This window comes from Podarcis liolepis (genome assembly GCF_965112155.1).
Source record: "Podarcis liolepis genome assembly, chromosome: 7".
Taxonomy (NCBI): domain Eukaryota; kingdom Metazoa; phylum Chordata; class Lepidosauria; order Squamata; family Lacertidae; genus Podarcis; species Podarcis liolepis.
This window is the reverse complement of record NC_139561.1, coordinates 45,797,280-45,824,419: the sequence shown is the minus strand read 5'-3', so window position 1 is coordinate 45,824,419 and position 27,140 is coordinate 45,797,280. Positions and strand designations below refer to the sequence as shown.

The 27,140-nt window shown below is 49.6% G+C and overlaps 3 protein-coding genes across 3 annotated transcripts in view; 1 reads left to right on the top strand and 2 right to left on the bottom strand.

Moving 5' to 3' along the window:
• Nucleotides 1–27,140, bottom strand: part of NQO1 (NAD(P)H quinone dehydrogenase 1) — a 187,833-nt gene that overhangs the window by 6,377 nt on the left and 154,316 nt on the right. The window lies entirely within an intron of this gene.
• NOB1 (NIN1 (RPN12) binding protein 1 homolog) lies at nucleotides 2,198–7,785 on the bottom strand. Its single transcript, XM_083513734.1, has 9 exons — nucleotides 7,528–7,785; nucleotides 6,862–6,994; nucleotides 6,284–6,417; nucleotides 5,397–5,468; nucleotides 4,765–4,914; nucleotides 4,432–4,638; nucleotides 3,656–3,753; nucleotides 3,355–3,499; nucleotides 2,198–2,795 (listed from the first exon to the last, which is right to left on the bottom strand). Exons 1-9 carry the CDS (start codon nucleotides 7,717–7,719, stop codon nucleotides 2,526–2,528), a joined length of 1,401 nt encoding a protein of 466 aa, XP_083369860.1. The 5' UTR covers nucleotides 7,720–7,785; the 3' UTR covers nucleotides 2,198–2,525.
• WWP2 (WW domain containing E3 ubiquitin protein ligase 2) overlaps nucleotides 8,045–27,140 on the top strand; it is a 41,166-nt gene continuing 22,070 nt past the window's right edge. Inside the window, 7 exon segments of the mRNA XM_083513610.1 lie at nucleotides 8,045–8,088; nucleotides 8,090–8,105; nucleotides 11,196–11,259; nucleotides 17,269–17,416; nucleotides 17,935–18,056; nucleotides 23,927–24,064; nucleotides 25,074–25,170. Coding sequence (XP_083369736.1) covers nucleotides 8,060–8,088; nucleotides 8,090–8,105; nucleotides 11,196–11,259; nucleotides 17,269–17,416; nucleotides 17,935–18,056; nucleotides 23,927–24,064; nucleotides 25,074–25,170 — 614 coding nt within the window. The 5' untranslated portion in view covers nucleotides 8,045–8,059.

Below are 27,140 nucleotides of genomic sequence, written 5' to 3'. Positions count from 1 at the left end.
CAGTGAGCAGAGGAGAAATGACCACTGGGAGGGGTGCAGAGAGAAGAAATGCCATGGTGCCTCTGCTGTACCACAACCAGACATCTTCATCTGGCCCTGCTGCAACAAAACATGTTTCTTCTGCATTGGTCTCTACACCCAAAGTGCTGTAACTCTCCCGCAGTTTGATTTTACCCAAAGGTGCCCTTTCCCATTGTCTCCCAAGACAGAGGATGCCAACAATTTATTCCTGCCACCCATCCACTGCATCATTCATCAAGCTCTTTGTACAGCTCAGATTACTGCTTGGATCTTTGGAGGGAGAAATTACCAATGAAAAAATGGGAGCATGTGAAATAGTAAGCACATGAAAGAATTAGCTCTTGCTCTTGCTGCCACAATGGGGAGAAGGCTAGGCAAATACACAAAGCCTTACCAGCTCAGGCTCCTATCAAGGGACTACTGGACTGCTGGCATTGACAACAGGCAAATGGTATCCAAAGCAATCAGAGAGAACTAGGACTCTTTAAGGGGGTCCCCAGGGCCCTAGATGTTGCTGTAGTCCTTAGTCCAGTCATAAACAAAGGAGAACAACATGCTAATTAAACTCCAAGCAGGCCAAGAGCTTTGCTAAGAGGTATCTCTGCTCGGCGTGTCACTTGGGTCCTCACAACCACATTGAATCAGTTTCCTGTGAGGCTACTGGTGTTCCCCAACAGCCTCTGGGTGCCACTACAAAGAATCCTGTGGACAGTATTTGGAAGTAGTAAAATGATTTCAGGCTGTACCAAACTAGCTTCTGTTGCTGACCATGGCTATCTTCTATATCAGTACTGTAATGGGATGGATCCAGAGGCAGCAATGTCACATGAATTTTGGGCAATGGTCATTTCTCTGAATGCTCTGCTCTGTGGCAAGATCACACACTTCCTGGGAGTATTTTCAATACATATGGGAATTCATATTAATTAATTAGTAGAATACAATTCCAATAGGAAGCAGCAGTGTCTGCTTTTGGCGAAAGGTATATGGGAACAGGTAAAAGAGAAAAGTACAAATCACCAAACTTTGCTAAAAGTGTGTGTGTGTGTGTGTGTAAGCCACTCGTTTATTAAGTCCTAGCCACCAAGGGCAGGTCTTTGGTGTTTGCACGGCAGATTCAGAACAAAGCAAGCAGGCTAGGCGTGCCTATGAAGTTGGCAACTGCCTCCCTAGAAGATGGCAAAGAATGTTTTTGACAGCCCTTTCATTCAAGTTGCAAATGCCCAGATTAACTTTGTGTGGTGCCAGGGTGGGGCACTGTTAGCGACTTAACTAGAGCTATGCAAGGACTGGGCAGGGCCCTTTGTTTGCACTAGAAATCTATCTAATCAAATTTCATTTACTAGTCAGTTTTGCTCCCAGGTATATAGTGGGCCTTTGTTGCATGCTGGGGCATAGTTAGGAGGAATGGAACAGGGGCCAGTCTGCAGCAAACTGGCTGTTAACCTTTCCTCTACAAGGAAAAGGCTTGTTAAGTGCAAGGAGGATTTGCTGTAGCCCAAGGCAGGAAACAGTAGAAAATGTGACACAACTTGTCTTGCAAGAGGACCCACCAGAGGGCTGGGGGAGAACACCTGCGGTTCTCTCTGTGAGTAGGACGTGGCCTTATGGAGTTGCCACCAGCTCATTGCCAGGCATTTTTGCAGTTTTTTGTGACATTCCTGCAGTTGTCCTTCTCATGGCTCTTTAACCCCTTTTCACAAAAGAGAAAAGATTTTAGGCAACCTATTGTCATATGTTTTGACAATAGTGGAAGTGATCTTTTGAGATAAACGGAGGCCTATTCCCCAGCATAGTATTTAGACCAAAAATTAAACAGGCTTTTACAGGTTCCTACTCTTATTAGCCCACATGGATGTGTGTTTTGGGGTTAATCAGCTATTGGGCCGTAAACTTTCCTGTTTTTGCTTTGAACAGCCACTTCTGTGGAAGAGCTTTGTGGAACTCAAAAGTTTGCAGCCAGCAATGTGATAGAAGACAGTCAAAGAGCAGTGCTTCCTCTCTAGCCATCCCAACCAGCTCACTGTATGGCTGAAGACCTGGTAGAAAAAGACCAAGGCTTGTGCTCTTGACTACTACAAGGGAAAGGCCACCTTCCGCTCATGGGAGAAAAGGGGTCTAGTTGTCAGGAAAGGGACAAGCTAAACCACAAGGAGCTGTGCACAGACACCAAATGTGCAGACACCCTGGTTTATTAAAAAAACAAAACAAAACATGCAGCCACCGCTGCTGAGTCTTTTGCATTAGAATGCACCCAAGACCTGAGCGCAGCACATGGATTCTGCCACACGAGGGCCACTCTCACTTTCCAGATCACTTGGCAGTCTGCCTCCCACCTTCCTGCTGCTTGCCCTTTATTCACACTAGTGTCTGTTGCCTTGGAAGCAGTCAGGAAGTAGAGCCAAGGGGCAAAGTCCTGCCTTCACACAAGCTGTAGGAAACAAAAGACTTGTCCTCCCTTCATTGACAAGTGGGACAGGTGAGTGGTTGCATCTCTCCCCACCTCATCTCTTTTTCACAAATTTTTTGGAGGCTGTGTTGGGGTTCAGACGCCTCCTGCCTGCACCCAGCGCCGTATCCCGGATCTGTAGGTTGGCCGCCCGGCTGTAGATGTCGTTTTCCGCAAATGGAGAAACTCCTGCAATATAATCGGGGTCAAAGACGTTTGTCTTCTGCCTGGCCTTGCGGGAGAGCCGTTGCTGGGGGAAGTGCTGGTCCTCTGTCAGGTGGGGATTGTTTGCGTGCTTCCCACCCTGAGGAGCTGGAAGAGAGTACTGTGGAAAGAAAGAGGCACACAGTGAAGCCAAAAGGCCCAATGCACCCTGGCCCACACCCCTGACAGGGAGAGGCACCTCACACTTGACTTTCATCCTTGTTGTATTTTTTCCAAGTTACGGTTTTACATTTTTACTTACAGTGGTATCCAATCCACTCATGGTTGTAGCATGAGGAGTGACAGCTGCACAACAAACACCCCCACATCTTCTTCCCCCATAATCTGTTATGGGGTTCCCCCAACTCTTTGGAGAAAATTTGGGAAGGTGTGGGACACATGCAGGGGGAAATTTTGCTGCACAATCATAAATCGTTGTACTAGTGGAACAAGTTCCTTAAAGCTACACTGGATAGCACTGGCCACAGAACTTTTGCCATTGGGAGGAAATAAATAAGCCCAGAGAAGATTCTTCTGCTGGCCCCAGAGGCCATCATGGCCTGCTGCAGACTCTTACTTCTTGCCTCAGGTGCTCAGCTGGGAGCACAGGCAGCCAACAGAGACAACAACAAGCCCAGAAAGCCCATAAGAGCACTGGAGCCCAGAGCAGAGCTGCTCACCCGGAGGCCACGGGGGTTCAAGACCTTGGGATTCCGGGAAAAATGCATGTGGATGGTGCCATCGTCGTCCACGCTCACCGCCACCTTCTTAAGTGTCTTGTTCCCGCAGTGGGGGCAGAAGAGCCGGGTCATTTCTGATGTGGTTCTGGAGGAAAGCAGAGAAGCCAGGTCAGCGGGCTGACAACCTTGGCAGCAGCCCATTGACTAAGCCCAAGGGGCACCTCCTGAATATGGCTGGACACAGCCCCAGCTGTTGCCCATATGCCAGAGATTGCAGCCCAGCCACCAACTCATCACATACTTGAAGCAGCCATGGCAGCGCAGGACGTAGCTCCGGGTGTGCCGGATCAGCATACCATTGACTGCCAACACATGCAGGCCCATCTGCAGCAGAATGTTCTGTGGGAAAGAGACCAGAGAAGGGGAGGGGAGCCCAATCAGCACCTATGATGCTGGTGCAGGGCGAGTCCCTCTCAACAGACTTTGGATACTCCATAGGCTGGGGTCTTGGAAAGGGCTGGAGCTAAAATAAGGCAATGCTTGCTCTCCTTTTTAAAAAACATGAAATGCTTGCTCTTCTTTTGCTGCTGGCCTGACCAAGCTTCTCCAGTTGAAAGAGAGTCCCCCGTTTCCTCTCCTTCAGGTCTGCCAGGTTCCCAACGGAGCACAAAGGGCTGCTTCCCCTCTCCCCTTCCTGTTTTTGTCCCACTGCCTGTTTGCCTTCAATCCACCTCCTGGAGCTTCTCCTCTCTCTCTCTCTCATCCCTCTGCTCTTCACCTGGCCACTTTCATTCCCTCTTCTCAGCTTCCTGCTGCCACCCAAGTCACCCCTTGCTGCTCATGAGCCACCCTTTCTGTCCCTCCTATTCTCATCATGTTCTTCCAACATAGACCATAAAACCTCTGCTGGGCCTCCAGGAAGCCTGGACCAGGCAGCTGTAGCAGGCACAAGAATGTAGCAGGAGGCTTACAGGACCTGACTGGGTGCATGGAAGCAAGGACAAAAGGGTAAGCATACATCCTTCTCCCTCCCCTCAAGCCCTGGGGACCATCAGGTCTCACATAGTCCACACTTGCCTGCATGGCAAAGTCGGTGGTGACACAGCCAACCTGCACACCAGCTGGCTCATCAGCCTGGCCCATGCCCTGTTGGATCTGCTTGATGTTGCTGGGCGTGATCCAGCCTTCTTCATCATCACTGTCCTCTCCACTCTGCTCCTCCTCCTCACCACTACTCTTGTTGCCTTTGGGGTCCTCCGGCACAATAACAACAGCATCCGCTTTCTGTGAGAAACAGACCAATTGGGAGAGGATCCGCTGAGCACGGAACCTTCCCAGGCTGTAGAGATGAAGGTGGTGCCCGTGTCCCAGTGAGGCAGGAAGAAAGGAAAGAATGCTAAGACTTCTTACCAGCAAGTCCTGTAGGTCCTCCTCAATGCTGGGCAGAGGGTTCCTCCAGAACAGGAAGGAACCAAACTCAGAGGTTTCAGGGCCTGTGGAGTCTGCAGAGTTTCTGCTTCCCACCACGGAAGGACTCTTCTCACCTCCTGGGCACTTTGTCTAGAAGAAAAGTTGGGCAGAAGAAAAGCTGACATGTATTAATTGCCAGAAGAAACAGTCATATAGAAGCTCCAAATTGCTTACACTGACTGGCAGCAATGACTCTCTGGGGTGTTTACCTGGAGATGCTGACTGGGATTGAACCTGGGACCTTTTGCAGGCAAAGCAGGTGCTCCACCACTGAGCGATTTGGCCATCCTCCATGGCCCTCTTAGAAAAACCGTATGTGGCTACCTCTTCCTTTAGGCTTCTGGTAGATGCTGAATGGTCACTGGATCCACACACAAGCCAAGGAGGAGATGCTGCCTATCAAGGACTCCCAGCGCAAGGGCTCAACTGGGACACCTGGTCATTCCCAGATTACACCCCGTGCAACCAGGAGGAGGGGAGGGGCAGTGAGTCACCAAGGTGTGCTACCCTCTGCTCATACTCCTTCCATGAATAGTGGGGCAGAGTTTCAGATTGCTCACAGAGGCAATTACCTTGGAAGGTAGATGGAAGCCAGCAACGTGAACAGGTGTCTCAGGGTGCTGCTTTGTTGAGCTGAGTTTTACCTGCAAGGATCCAGGGTGGGGAGAGAAAAGAAAGTGGGATGTGCGTCAGGTAGGGCATAGTGTTGATTTTTGCAGCAGCAGCTGCCTCACAAAACCTACCATCCCAGAGTCTGATCAGCTTTTGAGCAGCAATGGCAAGAATGGCATTCAAGACACAGAAGAGCATAGGACAGGATTCAGGCAGTGCATCATCAGCCTGTTTGGCATTTGCAGCAGCAGGAAACAGACAAAGACAAAACATAGGTTGCTAACACATGCAGCTGGTGGCAAGAGTGTCCTGCATTCACGGGGAACTGGATTTCCCCCTCCTACTGGATAGGAAGAATATTGCAACAAGGGGCCTCCTCGATCAGCCACAGAGGGAGTTGACTTCCCTCCTCACTGGCAGAAAGAACTCTTTTCCATTGCCCTGGGAGTGCACAGATGAAAGGTAGGAGCAAATGCTGACATGAGCCAGAGGAACAAGGGCTGCAGGGTCATTTACAGCATCTCTGTCCAAGCAAGGAAATATTATATTGGCCCCAACTAGATAGTAATGCCTGTGCTCATTGCCACCACTTGGTTCCTGGCATTATCCATCTGGTCAACACCCCTCCCCCCGCTTCCCTTATTTCCCCTTCTCTTGTGTGTCTTGTTTTTTAAAGTGTGTAAGACTAAGAGCAGGACCTTTCTCCGTCTGTCTTTTAATTAATGTGAGTTGTTTGTAAGAAAACATTTGCCTGAAAAGCAGGATACAAAACCAACATCATAGTAAATAAACATTTTGCTGGAAAAGGCCCCTTCAAAAGAGAAATAATAAAAGAAGGAAGATCCACCTTCTGCTCTGGCTCTTTCTTCAAGTGAGCCACACCAACATTTTCTGCTTCCAGCTGGTAGGTCAAGGCCAGGACTTGGATGTCTGTCGCTGAAAGACTGGGGTAGTCACCCGTCTTCTTGGAAAACTCCGTCACTAGAAACAAAGGGAGGATTTCAGTGTTCAAGTCCCGAGGCAAAACTAGGAAATCACAACTGGTCATGAGAAAAAGTGCTTCTCTAATTCCAGAGGGCACCAGGAAAACACATCAAAGAGCAAGTAACAATGAAGCAATTGTAGGTGATCAACTTGATTTCTACTCCTGACCGTGTGTGTGTGTGTGTGTGTGTGTATCACATGTTAGTTGGGGTTATACTCAACAAAGCCCCACCCAGAGTAGATTAATTGAAATTAATGAAAGTAAGTCATGTCCATTAATCTCAATGGGTCTACCCTGAGTAGGACTAGAATTGAATACCACCCTTTGCTCTCCAGTCAAGAGCTCAAAGTTACTTACAAAAAGAAAAAGGCAAGTCACGGAAGAGGGGATGGGGTGGGAGAGGGGCAGGAAGAATAGACCACGAAGCAAAGGCTACTCACCAAGCCTTACATATTCAGGAAAAGGCTGCTTGAAGTGGAGCTCATAGGGCAGCACTGCCAACCGCCTGCGGGTCTCCTTGTCTCGGATCTCAGTCACCACCTCTCGGATTGTGTAGATGTTCTTGCCAATGTCCTGCCAGTGGGGAAGACACAGCTGAGAGCTGTTGCAAGTGGGTCAGGAACCTGAGGGCTGGAAGGGGGCTGGGCTGGGGGTGTGTGCAACTAGGTTAGGGAAGAGAGAGGCAGACCTATAGCCACACCTCTCCTGACCTACTACTCACACTGGTTCTGGGATGCCCACATACCGGGAAGCATAACAGGGCCACCTGCAACAAGGGAGGGGACACCAGGAGTCCCATGCAACATTCTCAGGAGCCACCTTGGCTTGGTAGACGGGTGTGTGTGTGTCCCCAACCGCCTGAAGCTGTCAAGGGATAGGGAACAATCTCCAGGCCCACAACCCCAACCTGCCATGCGCCCTAAGGAGAGTCTCTGTCTAGGCAGCTTTCTCTCTCTACTCGGGATGGCCTAATAAAAGTCTCCAGGTCCAACAAAAATCTACCGCAAAGTAAAGCATACACGTGGGCCTGTGGGCCTTTCTCGCGCGGCTCCCCAGTGGACCACTGGCCAAGCTAGGCAGCCGTTCTCCGCCTTTTCCCACTGTACCTGAAGCGGGGCTCCACGCAGGAAAGCTCCAGCATCAGCCACGACGTGCTCCACGGGAGCCATTTTGCCCCACTTTAGACTGTGATTCCCAGGGCACTCTGGGAAGTGTAGTCTTTCCCCACCCCGCTCTCCATTGTGGAGCATGCTGGGAACTGTGGGCCTCACACAGGTTGGTTCGCGGAAGAAAGGCATGCTGGGAGGTGTAGTTCCCCTCTAAAACCGTCCTTTCTTCCTAGACTTGAAAAAGAATAGACATTGTTTGAAGGCGGGGCTTTTAATCTAATACTTTTGATGCCGCCCACCCGCCTCCAAAGAATCCCGGGGAAATAAACTTCCACTTCCAGTCGACAAGACCTCTTAACTTGGAAAGGGAACACGCGATTTCCACTCCTGCCTCATCCCGACAACCGGAAGTCGGAGCCCCTGCAGCCACCGCTTCCTCCGCCATTCCGCTCTAGCCGTCCCGGCTCCGTAGCCTCCCTTTCCACTTCCGAAGTATGTGTCACGTGACGTGTCACTTGTCACATGACCCATGACTACAGGAGGTGGAAGTGGGAAGAAGCTGGGAACCGTCGCCGGTAAGTCTGGAGATTTGAGGGTGGGAAGCGGGGGTTCTGGCGGCTGCTGTGATTGACACATACGGATACCCACACCCGCTTGCTTGCTTGCCGGGCTTCCTTCTCTCCAACATTTTGAAAATCAGCGGGCACCTTTAAAAAACAAAACACTCCTGAGTTTCTCTTTTTAAAAACAAACAAACATTCGTTTGTTTGTTTGTTTTTAGGGGTTGTTAGTTCCATCCCGCTTTTCAGGTTATAACAGCAACAACAACCCTTGCTCCGAGAAGCTACAGGAAAGGCGAAGTTGGCAAATGAAGGGATGAAGTAGTCACCCAAAACCTTTAGAAACGGAAGGCCTGAGCAAACCCCAAATATTTTTGCTGTATGTGTGTGTATATAATGTCGACAGACTTGGAAACCGCAGGCACCCTGGGTCACCAGCCCCACTGCCTGCCCGCCCGCCTGCCTGCCTTGTCCCTTGAAAGCTTTAAAGAGGGCAAGGGCTGTCTCTCTGAGTACCTCAGCAGCTGAGCTCGTCTGTTCAGAAGGTGCCCTTAAGATATGTACTTTCTATGAGGCGGACTGTTCTACTGTGAAGAGGGCCTCAGGCCCTTTAAGGCAGACTACATTAGCCTACTGCCTGCCCTTCAGCAGTTTTGGACTTCAACTCTCATCATCCTTAGTCAGTACGGTTGTAGTCCAAAACAACTGGAGTATACTAGGTTGGTAAGAGCAGTGTTCAAAACTCCCATTGTTTTAGGCACATTTTGTGACCGAATTTCATTAGTGTGAGCAGTTTCTGAGCTCTGGGTGAAGTACTGCACCTAAGATTTCAGATTAAAACTGTGGAGTGGAAGGAAAGAAGGACCTTTTTCTGCCACCCCACTTCCAGCTACTCTCTGAAGACTGGAGAAGAGACCCTCTTAAGAATATTAAGCATAATGAACATAATATTTTAGCTGCAGTTTGTTCATTTTCAGCTTTGTATTGTTATTTTAAAAGTGTGCCGTTGTTGCACCCACAACCTAGTTTTAAGATGCCATTTAGCTCCTAGCATCATATCTCAGTTTCTAACACTGAGTAAGAGTTGCTCTCATATGACTATGGACACCTGGACTTATTTTTTGGCAGTCACTGTAGAGTTTTCCCCAGAGAGCTGGGCTGCCATTAACCTACTCAGCTGTGGGACAAATTGTTACGTTTTGTGCCAGTGAAAGTGTCTAGACAGTCTATATGGGGTGTGCTTTTCAGTTGTGTTGCTCCACAGTGCCTTGCTGTATGATGAGGCTGCATCAAACCATTGGGTGCCCTTCCGCCTTTTCTAAGGTACCCACAGAATAGCCTTTGGCTCTACTAGGGGTACCATGACGTTCCTTGGAGACATGCAAAGGAGGTTCACCCACATACTTGCTTGCTCAGAATATAGGGAAGTTTGTATTGCTTCTTTTATTGCATTGCTTATTGTTTGGGATTCAGCTTTTCTGTTGGAACTGCTGTTTATGTGCTCACTATACATAAGCGCAAGGATTGAGACAGGTTTGCTTCTTGAATTGGCTGATTGCTGCAGCTACTTGTAAAGATATACTGTAGAGTGATACTGTTTAAACAAAGGGGTGTGTGTGCAAATGAATTGTATAGATTCTTCCTGGTTGTGGCAAGGACTGCTGTGGGAAACATAGGGACTCTTTAAAGGAGCTCCAGAGAGTTCTACAGAGAAATATGGGAGTAAAATCCTATTTCACAAAGGAGAGAGGACAGCTCTCTCTGTCATGCAGATAACAGCTGATGTAGACACGTCATGAGGCATGTTGAGTGATTTTTGCCACTGCCTCTTGCATTGCTGTGTGTGAACTATTGGACTTCTTGTTTGCATCTTGCTCATTTTGTTGAAAGGAACTACCAACATTGATGTTCTCTGGGTACACTAGAACTGTACCCATATGTGGGATTGATCTAACACCATCCACCTATAATTTACCTTATGTTCTGTTTAACTCAATTTTTGGCTCATTCTCAATGCACCTGAGACCATGGAAGGAATGAAGTGAATTGGTATGTGTGTCACCTATCACCTTCACAAAGTGCTGGGTTTGAAGGAGAGTAATAAATATGCAATGATTGAATGTGTTAATGATTAGCTGACTTGGTTTGGTTCCTCCTGAGCAGCTTGCGTGGTTGCTAGACTCACACTCTGTTGTGAACCAACTCTGTCTTCCTGCTCTTGGAGATCTGGAGCTAGTGCAAATCAACAAACTCACTCTTCTGTGAGGGATAGAAAGTGAGCGAGGAAACTCATTCAGGAGGGGGTGTTCCTGCTTCTTCTTCTAACCTTACCTGCCCACTTGTCATTCAGAGACTTAAAATACAAAACTTTTTATGATCCAGAAGCTCAAGCATGAAGAAGTTCCTCCTCTCTGCTGAATGAAAAGCTCCCGTAGAGCTGCTGCTGCTGCTCTTCATCAGAGCTTGCTGTGTGCAAACAAATGCTGGCAGTCCTTAACTGAGCTGTTCTGCACCCACTTCCTCTTTGTGTCTGTGCTCTGAAGCTCTCTTCTTCCTTCTGCCTTTGCTGTCTTACTCAGTGAGGGGAATTTCCCACACTACCCCCTGGGGCCTGGTTTTTCCGGAACTGTTGCTGGATTGGGGCTTCTGATGGTTCTCTTTAAGGAGCTCTCTCTGTTCCAGGATTCAGAACTCAACAACTGGAAAAGTTCTAAGTTTGGAGGGTGCAGTTATCTGTATGGCCGGTGAGAGCAAGGTATTTCCTGTCCTGAGCCAAAGAGGCAAACTTAGAGAAGCAGCAGGAAGTAGCCAAATTCCTAGCATCCCACTCCATCAGGCCATGCTAGCTGTGGCCATGGGCGTAGTCAAGGAGGGGCAGGGGGGCAACTGCCCCCCAATCAATACAAATCTGAGGTTCTATCCCCCCTAACAAAAACCCTGGCTACGTCCATGTCTGTGGCTGATGGAAGCTGAAGCCCATAAACCAGGTTTCCTCCCATTCCCTAGTGCTGATGCTCCCAGCTCGGTGTCCAGTACCAGAACTTGGAGGAGACTCACCCCAACTTTTCAGACAATGTGTCACCTGTTGCTCTCTCGCTTTCATAGGCATCCAGCGATGAAATGGCTTCTGTGGGGTTGCCTGGAGAGAAATCTCCACTTACTGTGAAAGGTGAGTCCTCTTGTCCAGGAGCAACTCTGTGGAGTTTGGCAGCAGTAAGGAGGTATTTGTTGTTTCTGGTCTGCCCCTCTGTCAGCTCTGGATGTCCTTTCTCCTTGGCTCACCTGTGAAATTCCCATCAGCTGCAAGGATTTTTTGTGTAAGCGTAGCTGCGCCGTGGGGTTGTGTTCAGTTAATTTACAAATCTCTTTCCATGAAGCATCTTAAAGGAATTTCATAACACATTAAAAACACATATAAAAACAATCACACATATTAAAAAACAATTTCCGATCCATTAAAGATACTGACTGGTTATCAGCCAAGTTCAGATCAGAATATTAGGAAGCTTATAGAACCCACAAAACAAGTGAGATTCTTCCTATGAGCCAAACAAACATTTGTATTGCTTTATGGGTGCTGTTCTGAGCTATACGGACTCACAAATAATTATGCTGAGCAAAAGCTTAAAAAAAACCAGTAGGGAGCAGATCATTCTGGATGAGAACATTTCATGTATCCCAGGAGGTGCTAAATATTCTCTAAAATGAAGAGAAGGCTAGTTTACATTGAGGTGGGTAACTTGTGGCCCTTCAGAGGTTGTTGGGTTCTCATTTCCCTCAGCACCAACCAGTGTGGTCAGTAGTCAGGGATGGTAGGAGTTGTCATCTGAAGGGCAACAGATTCCCCCCCTTTACACTGCTTTTATTTTAAGCAGCTGCCAGTTAAGACGAGCTCCAGAAAGCACTGTAGCCAGCATTTGGGTGGTCCCATGATAGTTCCTTGACTTGTTTGCTGTGGTCTTTCAGTCATTCCCAGTCATTCCCACTTGTGCTGTCCCCAGCGTAGGGATGAATTCTTCTTTTTTAGCATGACCCAGAATTTCCTTTACTGCGAGAAAACCCTTGCCGACAGGATGACTATGTGACCTTCTGTTTTTTTTTTTTTTTATAAAATTTTTATTGGTTTTACAACATTTTTAAGAAAAACAGACAAACACTAAAAATGACAAACATACACGTATAGTTTCAAACATATTTTCATAAACCTCTTTTCTTGGACTTCCCCATACCCCCCCTCTCTGCATCCCAATGTCCATAGTTCAACTAGCAACTCCCAATTGTTACTTTCCAATCTCTATCATCTTAGTCCTCTTTTATAATCTGACCTTATATCCCTGTACCCCTTTGTTTCTGGAAACCACGGCATTTTAGCATTCATTAAGTTTATAGTAGTCCTTAAGATAGCTTTTAAATTTTCTCCATTCTTCTTCCACCGTCTCTTTTCGTTGGTCACGGATTCTGCCTGTCATCTCGGCCAGTGTCATATAGTCCATCACTTTCATCTGCCATTCTTCCAAAGTGGGTAAATCTTGTGTCTTCCAATACTTTGCGATGAGTATTCTTGCTGCTGTTGTGGCATACATGAAAAAAGCTCTATCTTTCTTTGTCACCAATTGGCCGACAATGCCCAAGAGAAAGGCCTCTGGTTTTTTAGGAAAGGTACATTTAAGTACCTTTTTCATTTCATTATAGATCATTTCCCAGAAGGCCTTAATCTTCGGGCATGTCCACCAAAGGTGATAAAAGGTACCTTCAGTCTCTTTACATTTCCAACATTTGTTATCGGGCAAATGATAGATTTTTGCCAGCTTGACTGGGGTCATGTACCACCTGTATACCATTTTCATAATGTTTTCCTTTAAGGCATTACATGCCGTAAATTTTATACCGGTGTTCCATAACCATTCCCAGTCAGCTGACATAATGTTATGTCCAACATCCTGAGCCCACTTAATCATAGCCGATTTAACTGTTTCATCCTGTGTGTTCCATTTCAACAACAAGTTATACATTCTAGATAAATTCTTAGTATTGGGTTCTAACAGTTCGGTTTCTAATTTTGATTTTTCCACCTGGAAACCGACTTTCCTGTCCTGTTTAAAAAATTCCATTATTTGGCGATATTGGAACCAATTTTCTACTTTATGCTTCAATTTCTCCTGACTTTGTAGTTTGTACTTATCTCCCTCCTGTTCTAAAATTTCCCAATACTTCGGCCATCCGACCTCCATATTGAGTTTCTTCACTGCTTTAGCCTCCACTGGTGACACCCATCTAGGGGTTTTGTTTTCCAATAGATCTTTATATCTTATCCAAACATTAAACAATGCTTTTCTGACAATGTGATTTTTAAAGGCACTGTTGACTTTATCATACCAAAGATATGCATGCCAACCAAAAGCGTTATTGAAACCTTCCAGATCCAAGATGTCCGTGTTCTCGAGGAGCATCCATTCTTTGAGCCAGCAAAAAGCTGCTGCCTCATAGTACAATTTTAGGTCCGGCAGGGCAAAACCCCCTCTTTCTTTAACATCTGTCAATATTTTAAATTTAATTCGGGGCTTTTTGCCCTGCCAGACAAATTTCGAGATATCTTTGTGCCACCTCTTAAAACATTCCATCTTATCAATAATCTGCAAGGTCTGAAACAGAAATAACATTCTAGGCAATACATTCATTTTAATTACTGCAATTCGGCCTAACATTGACAGTTTCAAATTTGACCATATTTCTAAATCTTTTTTAATTTCTGACCAACATTTTTCATAGTTGTCCTTATACAAATTCTGATTCTTAGATGTTAAGTAAACCCCTAGGTATTTGACCTTCTTGACCACAGTCAAACCTGTTTCCTCTTGAAATTTCTCCTTTTCCATATCTGTTAGGTTTTTCCCTAAAACTTTGGTTTTTTGCTTGTTCAACTTAAATCCAGCTACCTGGCCAAACTGTTGTATTATTTCTAAAACCTTTTTCGTACTAGTGTTTGGCTCTTGCAAAGTCAATACTAGGTCATCTGCGAACGCTCTTAACTTATAATGTTTAGCTCCGACCTGCACACCTTTGACCTGCTGGTCATTTCTTATCATATTCAGCAACACCTCCAGAACTGAGATAAAAAGTAATGGGGAAATCGGGCACCCCTGTCGTGTTCCTTTTTCTATCTTAAGTTCCTCAGTCACAACATTGTTTACAATCAGTTTGGCTTTTTGTTCAGAATATATTGCAGCCATACCATTCTCAAAACCCTGACCTACCCCCATCCCATGAAGATTCTTCCTCATAAAACTCCAAGAAATATTGTCAAAGGCTTTCTCCGCATCCACAAAGATCAATACTGCTTTAGTGTTTATATTCACCTCTAGCTTTTCCAAAATATCTATTACATTCCTTACATTGTCTGCTAGATGTCTTTTAGGGAGAAAGCCTGCTTGGTCTTTATGAATCTTCTCCATCAAGACTCTTTTAAATCTTTTTGCCAAAATGTCTGCAAAAATTTTGTAATCCACATTAAGCAGAGATATTGGGCGGTAGTTCTTAAGTTGGGTCTTTTCAGTCTCTGACTTTGGTATGAGTGAAATATATGCCTCTTTCCACGATTCAGGTGCCTTTTTTCCCTCAAGGATCTCATTACAAACTTCTCTTAGTGGTTGAGTCAACCATTCCTTCAGCGATTTGTAGTATCTGGAAGTCAGTCCATCTGGTCCCGGAGATTTGCCCAGTTGCATATTCTGAATGGCAGCCTCTACCTCTTGTTCTGAGATTCTCTGGTTCAAATCCATCTTACTTTGATGAGAGATGTTTTGTAGTCCATATTTTCCGAGGAATTTGTCTATATCTTCTTCATTTTGCGGGCCTTGGGTGTAGAGTTTTTTAAAGTAACTTAAAAAGCAGTTTCTGATTTCATTGGGTTTGGATATGTTCTTTCCATCCACCTCTAGGCTTGTAACTGTATTTAGTTTCTGCCTTTTCTTCAGTTGCCATGCCAAAAGTTTGCCACATTTATTTGCTGATTCAAAAGTCTTTTGCTTCATTTGCCTTATCTTCCATTCAATCTCTTGGTTCATCAATTCCATATATTGTGTTTGATATAATTTGATCTCTCTTAAAATGTCCTGAGACTTTGGTTTTGTTCTTAATTTCCTCTCTCCTTCCTTTATCATTTCCAGAATCTTCTCTTTTTTCTCATTTTGTTTTTTCCTCTTTATTGAGTTTTGTTGAATAAAAAATCCTCTCATCACCGCTTTACTTGCGTCCCAGATCACTCTTTTCTCCACGTCGGTCCTCAAATTTATTTCAAAATAGTCTTTTAGGGTCTTTTGGGCCTTCGTGAGAATCTCCTTATCTCGAAAGAGGGTGTCATTCATTCTCCATCTAAATTGACCAGTTGTTGTGAGTTTCATCTCCATCTTCACGGCGTTATGGTCGGAGCAAGTTTTTGGGCAGATTTCCACTTTCTTAATCTTTGGAGCCATTCCACTAGTAACCCAGATTTGATCGATTCTGGTCCAGGTCATCATTGCTTGGGAGAAAAAGGTTCCCTCTCTCTCCAGAGGATTCCTTGTTCTCCAAATATCTATCAAGTCCATGTTTTCAGTCATTTCGACCTTCTGATCTTTTCCCTACAGCTTGCCAAGATGGCCTGAACTTTAGCAGTCCCCACTCCTAACTACTGTCAGTTCAGGGTGGGGAACAAATGGGTTCTCCCATCAGGATTTGTTTGTATGTGTGTGTGTACACACACACACACACACACACATGCATTTACATGCAAGAGTGGGTGTGGGAAGAGAAACAGCTTCCCTACCGTCTAGTCATAACAGCAATGGACTTTTACCTGCTGATCCTGCAAACCTTGGATCCAGGCCAGAGAGGCATGGCTGTGGTAGGGTTACTTACCGGGTCCTTTCGCACTCTGAGAGCCACCACTGCAGGCCATCCCATCTCACCTCAGAAACTCAACTAACTACAACTGCTTAAATTCATTCTACAAGGAGGAAGGCTGGAAGTTGCTTTATACTGAGTCCATATAGATTAATATTGTCCACACTGAGTGGCAGCAGCTCTCCCGGGTTTCAGGCAAGGGTATCTCCCAACTCTACTGATATGTGAGTGTTTAATTCTTCACATTGCCTTCCAGTTTCAAGGGTTAAAAATGAGACCCACAAGCTTTTCTCTTGTCCTCTGGCCTGTTGTGACAGCAATGTGCCATTGGGTCATTGCTTATAAGAACTGAGAGGCAACTCTCCCCTTTCTTCCCCCCCCCCCACCCCAGACTTGTTTTTCTGGCTAGCTGGTGCCCCCCCCCCAACAGCATGAATGCTTTGCTTGCACCTCAAGCATCTGCAGGGGGGGAGTGTATGATGGGCCAGACGGCAGCCTCTTGCGGCTTTTGGGTCCGGCCAGCTGCACACACTGTGCCACCAGGGGGCTCCCAACACTGGCAGTTACAGGAGCGTTTCTGCACAGGCTGCAGCTGCTCTGCCTTCCTCTCCTGGCTGAAATGTCAGCCCCTGGGTCTGTATTTGGCACTCGTCAGCCTTGGCACTCTCCAGCTAGGGCTAGGCTCTGGGTCTCAAGTAAGAGACCCTCTGGAATGCCAAGGGGGCACTCTCACCTCCTTGTCCAGTGCAAGCTCCCAAGGTGGGGAGGGGAGGAGAGTGGCTGTTTGAACCAGCCGTAGCCAAAGTGGTGTTGTTTCGCTCCAGCTCCGGTCACCCCTGGCAGCCACCGCAGCCAGTGGTCAGGCATGATGGGAGTTGGAGTCCAGCAATATCTGGAGGGCACCACATTGAGCTGCTCGTATTCTAACCTTTGTTTGGATGGGAAGGGACTTCTATCACCCTACGAGCCAGTAGGTTTGCTTCCCAGGGTTCTTTGTGGGAATCCAGGGCTCTTCATCTGTTTTCAAGTGAGGTTTCAATGTAGGCCATAGATATGCCCTTTGCCCTGCTTGTTCCTTTGGGAGTCTTGTGCTTGCATAAAGGATGGAGCCAGCAGTGGAGCCTCCTGTGTAAAGTGGAGGGGTTAAAAGGGCACAGTTGGGTGCCATTGTCACTTTCCCTGGCACGCAAGTAGATCTGGCTACCCCAAAATCCCTACCAGGCTAGCCTGGGGCAGGCGTCACCCACCATTCCAGCCGAGGAGCAGCTACTGAACATCCTCCACTTCCTCCCGCCAGTGGTGTCAGCAAAGCCCAAGGCACAGGGGCGCCAGACTCGGATCACCTGCTTCGTGGAGGTGACGGCGGATGGGCTCACCAGCGAAACCAAGAAGACAGCAAAGCGGATCGGGAGCTCAGAGCTGCTCTGGAACGAGAATCTTGTGCTGTAAGAATTTGGGGCTCTAGGGAATTGGGGGGTGTGTGAAACAGATCTGGGGCAGCACTGGCTTTGCCCGGGTGGGTCTGCTCTTGCCCCAAGGGCTTGCCCAGGCTAGCAGCTGTGTAGGAGCAAAAGTGGTGGGATGGGCCTTAGGCTCTGTGGCCGCGGCAGCTGCTCTTTCCATGGTGAAGCAGGAGCCCTTGCAAGGGACGCATCTGCATGTTATCAGCTGTGTTTCCAAGCAAGGGAAGGCCCTTGGCTCCCCCTGGCTTGTCATCTTAAGCCTGTTTGGGAAGACCTAGTTTGCTCTTCTTATGTTTGGGAAGCCTAATGACAGGTTGAGAGCACTCACATTCTTTTCATTTATTTCTGCAGAGCCCCCCTTTCACCTTTTAACGTTTAGTTTTGTCCCCAAATTGGCTTTTACTGAACGTCACTCATGCTTGGCACAAGGCAAACTTGATCCCACCGCCTCACCAACCTGTCTTCTTTTGCACCCTCTTCCTCCTCCAACCCTGCTGCAGGAATGTCACCTCACAAAGCCACCTTGACGTGAAACTCTGGAGCTACCACACCCTGCGGAATGAGTTGCTGGGCACAGCCTCCATCAGTCTCCCCAGTGCACTGAAGCAGAGCAAAGGGAAAGGTATGTCCTATGGTAGAGGCTCTCCACAGCTCCCTCCGCTGGCCTGTCCTCCTGTTTGGGCATCACCAGGTTTTCTGCGCCCTCTGGCAGGGGGAAATAAGGCATACCTGGTGGTGGAAATGCTCTGGCCTTGGCAGAAGACAAGGCCTCATTGTGAGCGGTTGGGAGGCCTGTCAGGCGCACAGGGCTGCTGCTGCTGGTGTGTTTGATGGAGGCCACCCCTTCACCAGCCAGGAAAGCAGAGCAGCCCGCCCAGCAACACGAGGCCCTTGGCTGTCTGCTGCCATTTGTGGTTGCTGGAGTGGCCCGTGGCGGCAGCCGCTGCTGCTGCTGCTACATAAAGGCCTCTATTCAGGGGGCTCCCGGCAGGGAAAGGCTCTCTCCGTCTCCTTCAGCCCAAACTGCTCCCCTGCCCCCACCACGGCCCCCGCCTCACAGAATACAGACCTCGTATTGAGAGGTGCCGGGTCTGGAGATAGCAGATGGAGGTGGGGGCAATGTCAGAGCAACAGCCCGCTACTTTTCTGGGCCAGTCTCTTCTCCCTGGGCTTAGGCCTGATGGCCTGGTCCACTAGCTTTGAGATGTCTGGGCCTTGGTGAGCAGGCTTTGCCTGGAGGTGAGTGGAGAGAGACCCCCTGCTCTGGGTCAAGAAAATGAGCGAAGGCTTACCTGCACCTTCCCTTGCAGTGTCAGAGCTCCTTGCCGCACTGGTGCCTCAGAGCAAAAGGTGGCAAGGGCTTCATGGTTGCTGGAAGTGGCTTTTGTGTGTGCGGGGGGGGGGGATGTTAACTCTGGGGCTGCCCTTTTGGGGCCTTGTGGTGTGGTTGGAGGGTGAGTGTTTGAGATCCTGCCTGTCAGGCCTGAGTCGCCCTCCCGCCCTCTCCTCACCCACCTGAGCTGCTCCTCTTCCTCCTTGTGTGCCGGACACAATGCTCCTTTCATGAGGCAAGGCGTAGTTTTGGGCGGCAAATGGAAAAGGCTCTGCTTGGTACCAAAAAGGATGGAATTTTCCCTGGCACTGGCTGCGAGGGGAGGCTTCTTAAAGCGACAGCGCAGCCACTGCCGGGGAGTGTCAGAAGATCAGGCTTTCTTTCTTCCTGTGGCTCTGAGGCAAGGGCTACTTGCTGTGGCTGTTTTCCTGGATGAATTGCATAAGAACATAGGAAATGCTCTGCAGGATCAGGCCAGTGGCCCATCTAGTCCAGCATCCTGTTCTCGCAGTGGGCGACCAGATGCCTGTGGGAAACCTGAGCAAAAGAGCACTCTCCTCTCCTGTGGTTTCCAGCAGCTGATATTCAGAAGTTACTGCCTCTGATGGTGAAGGCAGAACATGGTCATTATGGCTAAGAGCTGTTGATAGCCTTGTCCCCCATGGATTTGTGTAACTCTCTTTTAAAGCCACCTGAGTTGTTGGCCATCACTGCCTCTTGTGGGAGTGAGTTCCATAGTTTAAAGATGTGCTGTGTGAAGGAGTAGTGTCTTTTTCTGTCCTGAATCTTCATTCCACTTCATTAGATGTGCTCGATTTCAAGTGCTATGAAAGAGGGACTTCTCTGTCCACTTTCTCCATGCCATGCATAACTCCATTTTCTTCTACCATCCCTTTCTTGCCTTTTCTCTAAACCAAAAAGTCCCAAACGTTATAACCTTTCCCCATAGGGCTGTTGCTCCATCCCTTGGATCGTTTTGCCTTTTCCAACTCCACCATATCTTTCTTGAGGAGAGGAAGTGACTCCAGGTAGAGCAGATTGACAGTTGGCACTGAGAATGGCCGCTCTCACTTCTCCTTGCCATGGGTGTGGGCGTCTGCTCCCCGTCAGCCTTCCATTGAGCAAGCACCCAAAGACAACACCCTCCCTTCCTCTGTGTGCTGGGCAGGAGAGAAAGGGCAGCTGATCTAAAGAGTGGGGGGGATCCTATTGGTTTAATCCTGCCTCATTGCTAGGGCTCTGCACCCATTTCAGGATATGAAATGCACAGCTAATGAGAAAGCAATACCCTGAGACCTCTGCAAAACCACCTACAATGGCCACCTGGTTCTACCAACAGGCATCTCAGATCCAAATGCCTTTCTCTGTGATGCTCTGGCTGGGGGTGGATACGGTCTTGAAGGCACAAGATGGGAGATTCATGTGGCTCATCTCTCAGGCGCTGAGGACTGGTGGCTTGTGTGTCCTCCCTTCTTCTGAGGAGCTGAGAGTGGGGGCTTCCTCCCTGTGAAGTAGCATCATTGAGAGGCCTACCTGACGCTGCCCAATGAGCCTCAGGGCTGAAGAATGATTTGAACTGGCCTTGCTGGGCTTCACTGGGAGAGGAGGAAGCCGCAGCTCCTTCCTGGCACTTTGCCAGCTGCCTTTAGGCCTCCTGGAGCAGATGGATGGGCACATCTGAAGTTTTCTTGGGATCTCCAGCTGGGTCAGCAGCCTTTGTGTGCCCTGAAGATCCCTGCATGTTCCTTGAGCATCTTCTGTCCTTGGCCCATGGGTGGGCTCTGTTTGCTGACCAGAATGGCAGTGGTGGGGTGGGGAGTTCTTCCCAGCCTAGCTGTGCTCCTTGGACATCTGCTGCAGAAGTGCTCTGCCAGAACCAACGTTTTGGCCAGGCAGCCCCAGCAGAGCTCCAGTAGGAGAGGCTGTTTGGGGAGATGGAGGGTGGGGTGCAAATTAGTTCAGTAAGAGCCAGCCGGCTACTGCCTTGGCTGCAGCAGCTCCCAAGTCCCTCATCGGATGCATCGATTGCAGCTCCAGATTCCCACCCACCCGCAAGGGACGCTTTGTTCTCAAGCCTGTTCTGGGCACAGGTTTACAACCCCCCCCCCCAACCTGGAGGCTGATCCCATTTCTACTGTGTGAGTGCAGCAGCTTCCTTCGTATGTCCTCTCGCCTGCCAGCCAGGCAGGGAATGGGGCCTTCCGCCAAGGATCTTGAAGCAGCCAGCATCTGAATCAAGGCCGGACCCAGAGCAGGGGGTGTGGCTCAGAAGAAATCTCTCTCTGTGTGTAAAAACAAATCCTCATGTGGCTGCACCAATTGAGTGTGAAAACAAGGGGCCTGGAGCCTTTCGGGCTGCAGTGTGCAAACAACACCTCCCCCCGCCCCTACAATCATCACCCTTGTTCTCAGGTTGCATCAAGAGGTTCTTGTTTAGGGAGCCCCCCCTTCTCCCCCCCCAATGCTTTTACAGCTCCTGCAAAGGTCTGTGACTTTGCTTCTCATTCTGCCTGGCCCCAGGCAGGGATGCTGGAGCTGCAGCCACAAAGAAGTCATTCAGAAGGAAGCCAGTCCTGATTTCTGCTCCCTGCTCCACACAAAGTAGTAGCAGGATCCAAGGAGGAAGTTGTAAGGCTGGCTGGATGGATGGGCTCCTCGTTGGAAAGCCAACCTCAAAGACGGCTTCACTAAACTGTGGCCAGGCCGATGCTGGGAAAGAGTTGTGTGGGCAACCATGTTTTGGGGTCCCACGTCCTGTTTTGCCCCTTCCTCTGGCTATCCCTGTAATAGTAGTGCCTCTCCTTGCAAGCCAGCTGGCAAAGCTTGTTCTGCTGGGTGTACAAGGCTTCTTCCAGAAAGGTGCCTTGCATCTCAGCGATTGTCCTCTTTAAACCCTCGAGTGTCCTTGACTAGCCTGGGGGGCTCTTTCCCCTTCCCTACCAGAACTCCCTCCCAACCTTCTATTCTTGTTGACAGACGGCTAGCATGTAGGCTAAATGAAGCTACTGCTTGATGGATTTGTACCCAGTAGGGGCATATGGAAGGTCCCAGGTGTCTACAACACCCTAGAGAACCATGGCCAATCAGTGTAGACAATCCTGAACTCCACAAACCAACTTTCTCTGCTCTCTTTCCCTCATCAGACAGCTTTCTCTGACCCTATTTCTCCCTATGTGTTCCTGTGCACCCAACCAGAGAGCGCTCCCCTCATTGGCTAGAGTGGTGCTTTTCCCTCAGCGACTGCTGTACTTTAGGGAGCCACTGGCTGAAAGGCTTTGCCAGAGAAAAAAGGGGCCTCCCCTTCTTCCTTTCTAGGAAAAAGAGGCAGGAACTCTGGGATCGCATCCCTTGCTTTTGCTTGGAAAGCTCTTATACCCCAAGCCTGTGCAAACTGACAAGGATTGCCTTGGCCAGAGAGCCTTTGGCCTTTGTTCGATCGGCCACCATCTTGATTTGATTTATTATATTTCTATGCCTCTTTTCATTCAAATGAATCCCAAAGTGGCTTACAAACAATAAGTAATTAGAACATGATAGAACATATTAAACATCACAAATACAGGCTCCTTCCGTTCCCTGAGGGCTCCCTGCTCCTGGTGCCCAGAAGGTGGAGGCGGAGCTCTCTCCTTCCTTTCCCCTCTGCATCGCTTCTCATCCATGTTAAGCCTTGGGCTGCCTTCCTCTTTTCTGTCTTGCTCACATCGCTCCAGGCATGTCCACCCTGGGGCACTGGGGAGCCTGTCCAGCAGCTGGAACTTCCTTCCTTTTTCCTTCCCTTCCCAGGCTCCTACTGGCCTGACTGCTGGAAAGCGCAGGTCCTTCTCATGTCCTGGCTAGGAATTCCCTGCCAAACGGGAGCGCTGAGGCTCCAAGCGGTGCAGCGGAGGTAGTGAACTGAGGAGGCCTTATGTAAGGCTGGGGCGGCCCCTTCCCCCGTATGATAACAGCCCGTCCCCCCTGCACACAAGCTGGCTTTGTGTGCGGCCTCAGAGGGACCCTCGGCTGCTGCAACAGCAAGGTCCCTTTATGTGTGCCTGGGCCATGGGCCGTGGTGGAGGGGCCCGTGCGTGTTTATTTTCTTAAAGAAAGCAGAGTGTGGTGTTCGCTGCCCTGCCTGGAGACACAGGCACCTTGTCTCTGCCAGGGGACAAAAGGGCTCTGTGCAGCCTGCAGCAGGAGCAGAGGGCTGCCAAGGTGGGGCAGTGGGGAGAGAAAGGGGCGAGGACAGGCTCCCTGCATCACCAAAGGCATGCTGGTGGCCCCTTGGCTGGGCCTGGCTCCTTGCGGGTCTTCCCAAGGGGAGATGGAAGGCCAAACCCTCCTGCTCCTCTGGCTCAAAACCTCCCCCTCCCTGACTCTGCTGTGCTGCACTTCACACACCAGGAGCTGCCACCACCACTGCGGACAGAGAGGCTGGAGCCCCGTGTGCAGCTGGTGAAAGGGAGGCCCCCAGGCAGCTCAGGTGTGAACTTTGGGGGCCTGCCCAAGGCTCCTGGCCCTCTCTCTCCAGGGGACAAACATCAGTTGCTCTTTGTCTTCCTGCCCTGGGTGCTGGGGAGGAGGAATTCCTTCTCCCATAGAGGGGCACAGGTCACCTTGATGCCAGCCTCCTCTCGGGGCATTTGTGCTCCTCACCTTCCTTTTCAGCCAGCACAAGGAGACTGAGGGTCTGAGGGCAGATCTGGGCCTAAGAAATGTGCTGGGGAGTAAGCGCAGCTGCAGCAGCAGCAGCAGCAGGAAAAGTGTTGGGCCTGACCCTGACTGTTCTGCTGAGCATCTTCTGGGCAGAGCAGGGATGTAGGTTCAGCTCCCTCATGTTGGAAAGCCTTTAATGTCACAGAGGAGAGTTCCCTGTGCTGCTCCCTGGTTACAGAGATGGTTCTGTCATCCGAGGTGGGGAGCAAGGTACCCAGCATATGCTCCTGCCCTCCCCGGCCCCCAACATTACAGTTCCCTCTGCTGAGGGGCTAAGCTCCAACTCTGCCACTGGAGGGATGGTGTGATTAAAGTGTTGGGGTGAGGCTAGCTAGGGCTGGAGTGCTTGGAAGGTCTAGGGAACGAGGCTGCCCGACTGCCCCCACTTATGGGCCTGTGTCCACCAGGGCCACTCTCCCGGTGTAATGGCTTTCCCCCCTCTTGTCACTCTCTGTACCTCACAGCGGAAAACAAGCAGCTGACCTTGAACCTGCAGATGGAGAACAAAGGCTGCCTTGTCTCTGGTGGGGAGCTGACCATTTTCCTGGATGGGCCCAGTGTTGATGTGGGAAGCTTGCCTAACGGCAACATCGTGACGGAGGGTGAGTGTGGCAGGGTGGGGTGGGGGAGCCGCCTGCCACTAGGGTCCTGGGCAGCCAGCGGGGCCTTTGATGGAGGTATGTCCTGTGAAAGACGGGAGCTGAGGCAGATGGGTTCAAGCTGAAGGGGGGGCAGGCGGGTCTGAGCCAAACCTTCCCTGTACTCTAATCCCAGCCATGTGTGGTCTGGTGGCAGGGAAGGGGAATCACTCTGTAGATGTGCAGAGGCAGTATTTACAGCATCATCTCAGGTCCTTGAGCCCAGCTTAGAGAATAGGAGCAGGTTCCAAACTCTCAGATTCCAAACTGAGCCCCAGAGCAAATGTTGCTCTTCAGAACTTTAGTACCTGAGTTGTCCTGAGCAGAATGGAGAGGAGCTCTTGTGTCCAGGGAAGTGAACCTCATCTGGCAGGCATTCAAAATGTTAAACAGGCCCTCCCATCCCAGGGAGGCCACCTCTCTTCCGTCCCAAGGTGCTGGTCTGTCTCTTCCTGCTGCCCCCCCCCCCCGGAAGGGACCCAGGTCTTCTTCTCCTCACCCATCCTAGCTGAGTCTTTCCTGAAAGTGAGAGGAACTGCATTTGATGGGATGAGAGAGAAGTTGAAAGATTAAACCCAAAGATGCCACAACACCACTGGGCAAAGCTGTGTTGTGGATGTTGCCCACCAGCCTCTGCTATAGTTGCTGAATCTTCAGAGGTGGCAGGAGAGCTCAGCTCTCCAGTGGCCCCTGGGATCATCCAGCTTCATGTTTCTATGAGGACTCCCATGTTTCAACTGTCATAATAATCTGTATCATTTGCTATGGTTTGCACCCGTCCCCTCCACCTCAGCTCCAGATTACAGCTGCTTGTATATATACAAAGGCAGGCTTAGAACAAGCAGCTGCCTCCATCCTTGTCCAGCCATCCCTCCCCTTTCCCCACAGCTGACTGGCTGTTGCCAGGGCTTGGCTCTTGGCCTGCCTGCCAGGGTCCTATTCTGACCAGTTCTTTGCTTCCTTGTTCCTTCAGGGTCCCAGGCAGCTGGGAGGGACCCCTGTGGTCTGGCCTCGTCCCCCGAGAGCAGGCACCAGGCCCCCAGCACCAACTGCTTTGGCGGCAGGTCCAGGTAAGGGTTCCCCTCTGCTCTGCCGTGGCATTTTGGATGGCTGCAGGTGGCCACTCTGGAGCCTCTGATGGTCAGCACACAGGGCAGGGTAAGCCATGATGGAAAGAGACAAAGAAGGGGACAGGGAGATTGGGAGGTAAGCCAGGACAGAGGCAGGAAAGAGGCCAGAAAGGCCTGGGTGGGCAGGGGGAGTCTGGGAACTGCCTTGCAAGGTTTTGAGGAGTCAGGCTGGGCCATGTGCATGTGGGTCAGAGTTGGGAAGACCAGGTAAGGGCTACTGCATCCCTCTGTGGCAAGAGGAGCATTTGGTAGCAGGGGAATTGCAGCTCCAGGACACGGTTGGTAGTGGGCTACATTTGGTACCCTTGCTCTCTTGCTCTAGCACCACCCATTATCTGGTGTGTGGAAAGTCCAGGCAATCATTGAGGGGTACTTTGGCTTTAGAGCAAAGTCCCCTGGAGACTGATAGTTCTCCTTCTCCTTCCAATCAGAGCCTGCTGACCCTGGCAAAAAATGCTTGCTCTGAGCCGCTGCCCAGAAAGCAGGGCAAGGGGCTTGCCAAGGGGGCTCTGCTTGGCCCTTCCTTCTACTCTCTGGCCGCAGCTGTGTTGTGTTTGTGTACTGTTGCCGGTGTGGTGCTGAATTTAGCACCCCACTGGCAAGGGAACCATACTGCTTCTCCCGAGATGATGGGTGGCCAGCCAACCTACCAGCTTCCTTCACCACGTTCCATTCTTCCCTGCATTGTAGCACTCAGTCCCGTATCCAGGGAGAACTCTCCCTCAGTGTCCTTTTTCCTCTGGCTGCTTCCTTGTGCCTTCCTGGTTCTGTTTGTGCAGGGCCCTCAGAAGCCCCCGAATCCTCCACCAAAAGAAGTTTGATTCCCCTGAATAAAACATCTTGGCTTCTGCAGATGGGAAGAGCTTTCAGGGAGTTGAACTTTTGGCCCTCACCAAGCTCCTGGAATGGTCCTTCCAAACAGACACAGGCATCTTCTGCAACCTTCATGTGGTTCTGCTCAGAAGAACTTCCTCAGAAGAGCCTGGCTGGTGGATCACCTAGTCCAGCATTCTGGGTTCCACAGCAGCCAACCAGCTGCCCCGCTGAGAAACCGACAAGCTGGATAGGAGGGCAAGAGCACTCACAACATTCTAGGTTTCTCCTTGATGCCATAAGGTCTAGAGACTTGCTTCTTTTTAAAAAGGGCAACGGTGTAAAGAACTTTATGCCCCGAGGGGCACAGCAAATTCTTGCAGTCTTGGCTCTGCAGCTGTTGGATCTAATCAGGGTGCTGGACAGATTCTGGATGAGTTCTCTGGAGCAGTGAAAACCTCAGTCTGTCCCATGATTTCTCCGTTGGACACACGAGTGGGCCATGAGCCTTCCTGGGCCTTATTTAGTCTCCCATGGAATGGGCAGCTCTTGCAAAGGAAAGTTCAAGCTGACCTTTGGATCACAAGACCCTTTGCATGGATGGCTGAGTGATGGGCCAAGAGGATCTGGAGCAACCTTGATTTGCATCCTGGTCTCTCCAGGCAGCTAGCTGCATGACTCACTCTAAGGGTTAAGCCTCTACTTCCAGGGGAAATAAGATTATTTATTTATTTATCATCATCATTACTACTACTGACATTGCTGGTCGGAGGCAGGCAACAAGGAGTTTAGTTTTTGTCCCTGGCCTGTTTCTTCATTGTTCTGCAAAACTGGGTCCTTGCAGGAAAACTTTGATGCTGGGATGCCAAATTCCCTAGGGAGCAGCACTTCCCTCCCTGGATGGCTGCTTTGGGGTGAAACTGGTGTGGGTGGGATTAGAGTGGGATTTGCTTCCATAAGCAGCTGAGAAACATCTCAGGGTGATTCGCAAACAGGCTACAACAAAGGTGCCTGCTCTCTCATTTCCGTGCTGTCTCTGATCAGAGAGGTTCCAAGGTGACGTGTTTGGGGTGAGTGTGCCCCCCACCCCAGATCTG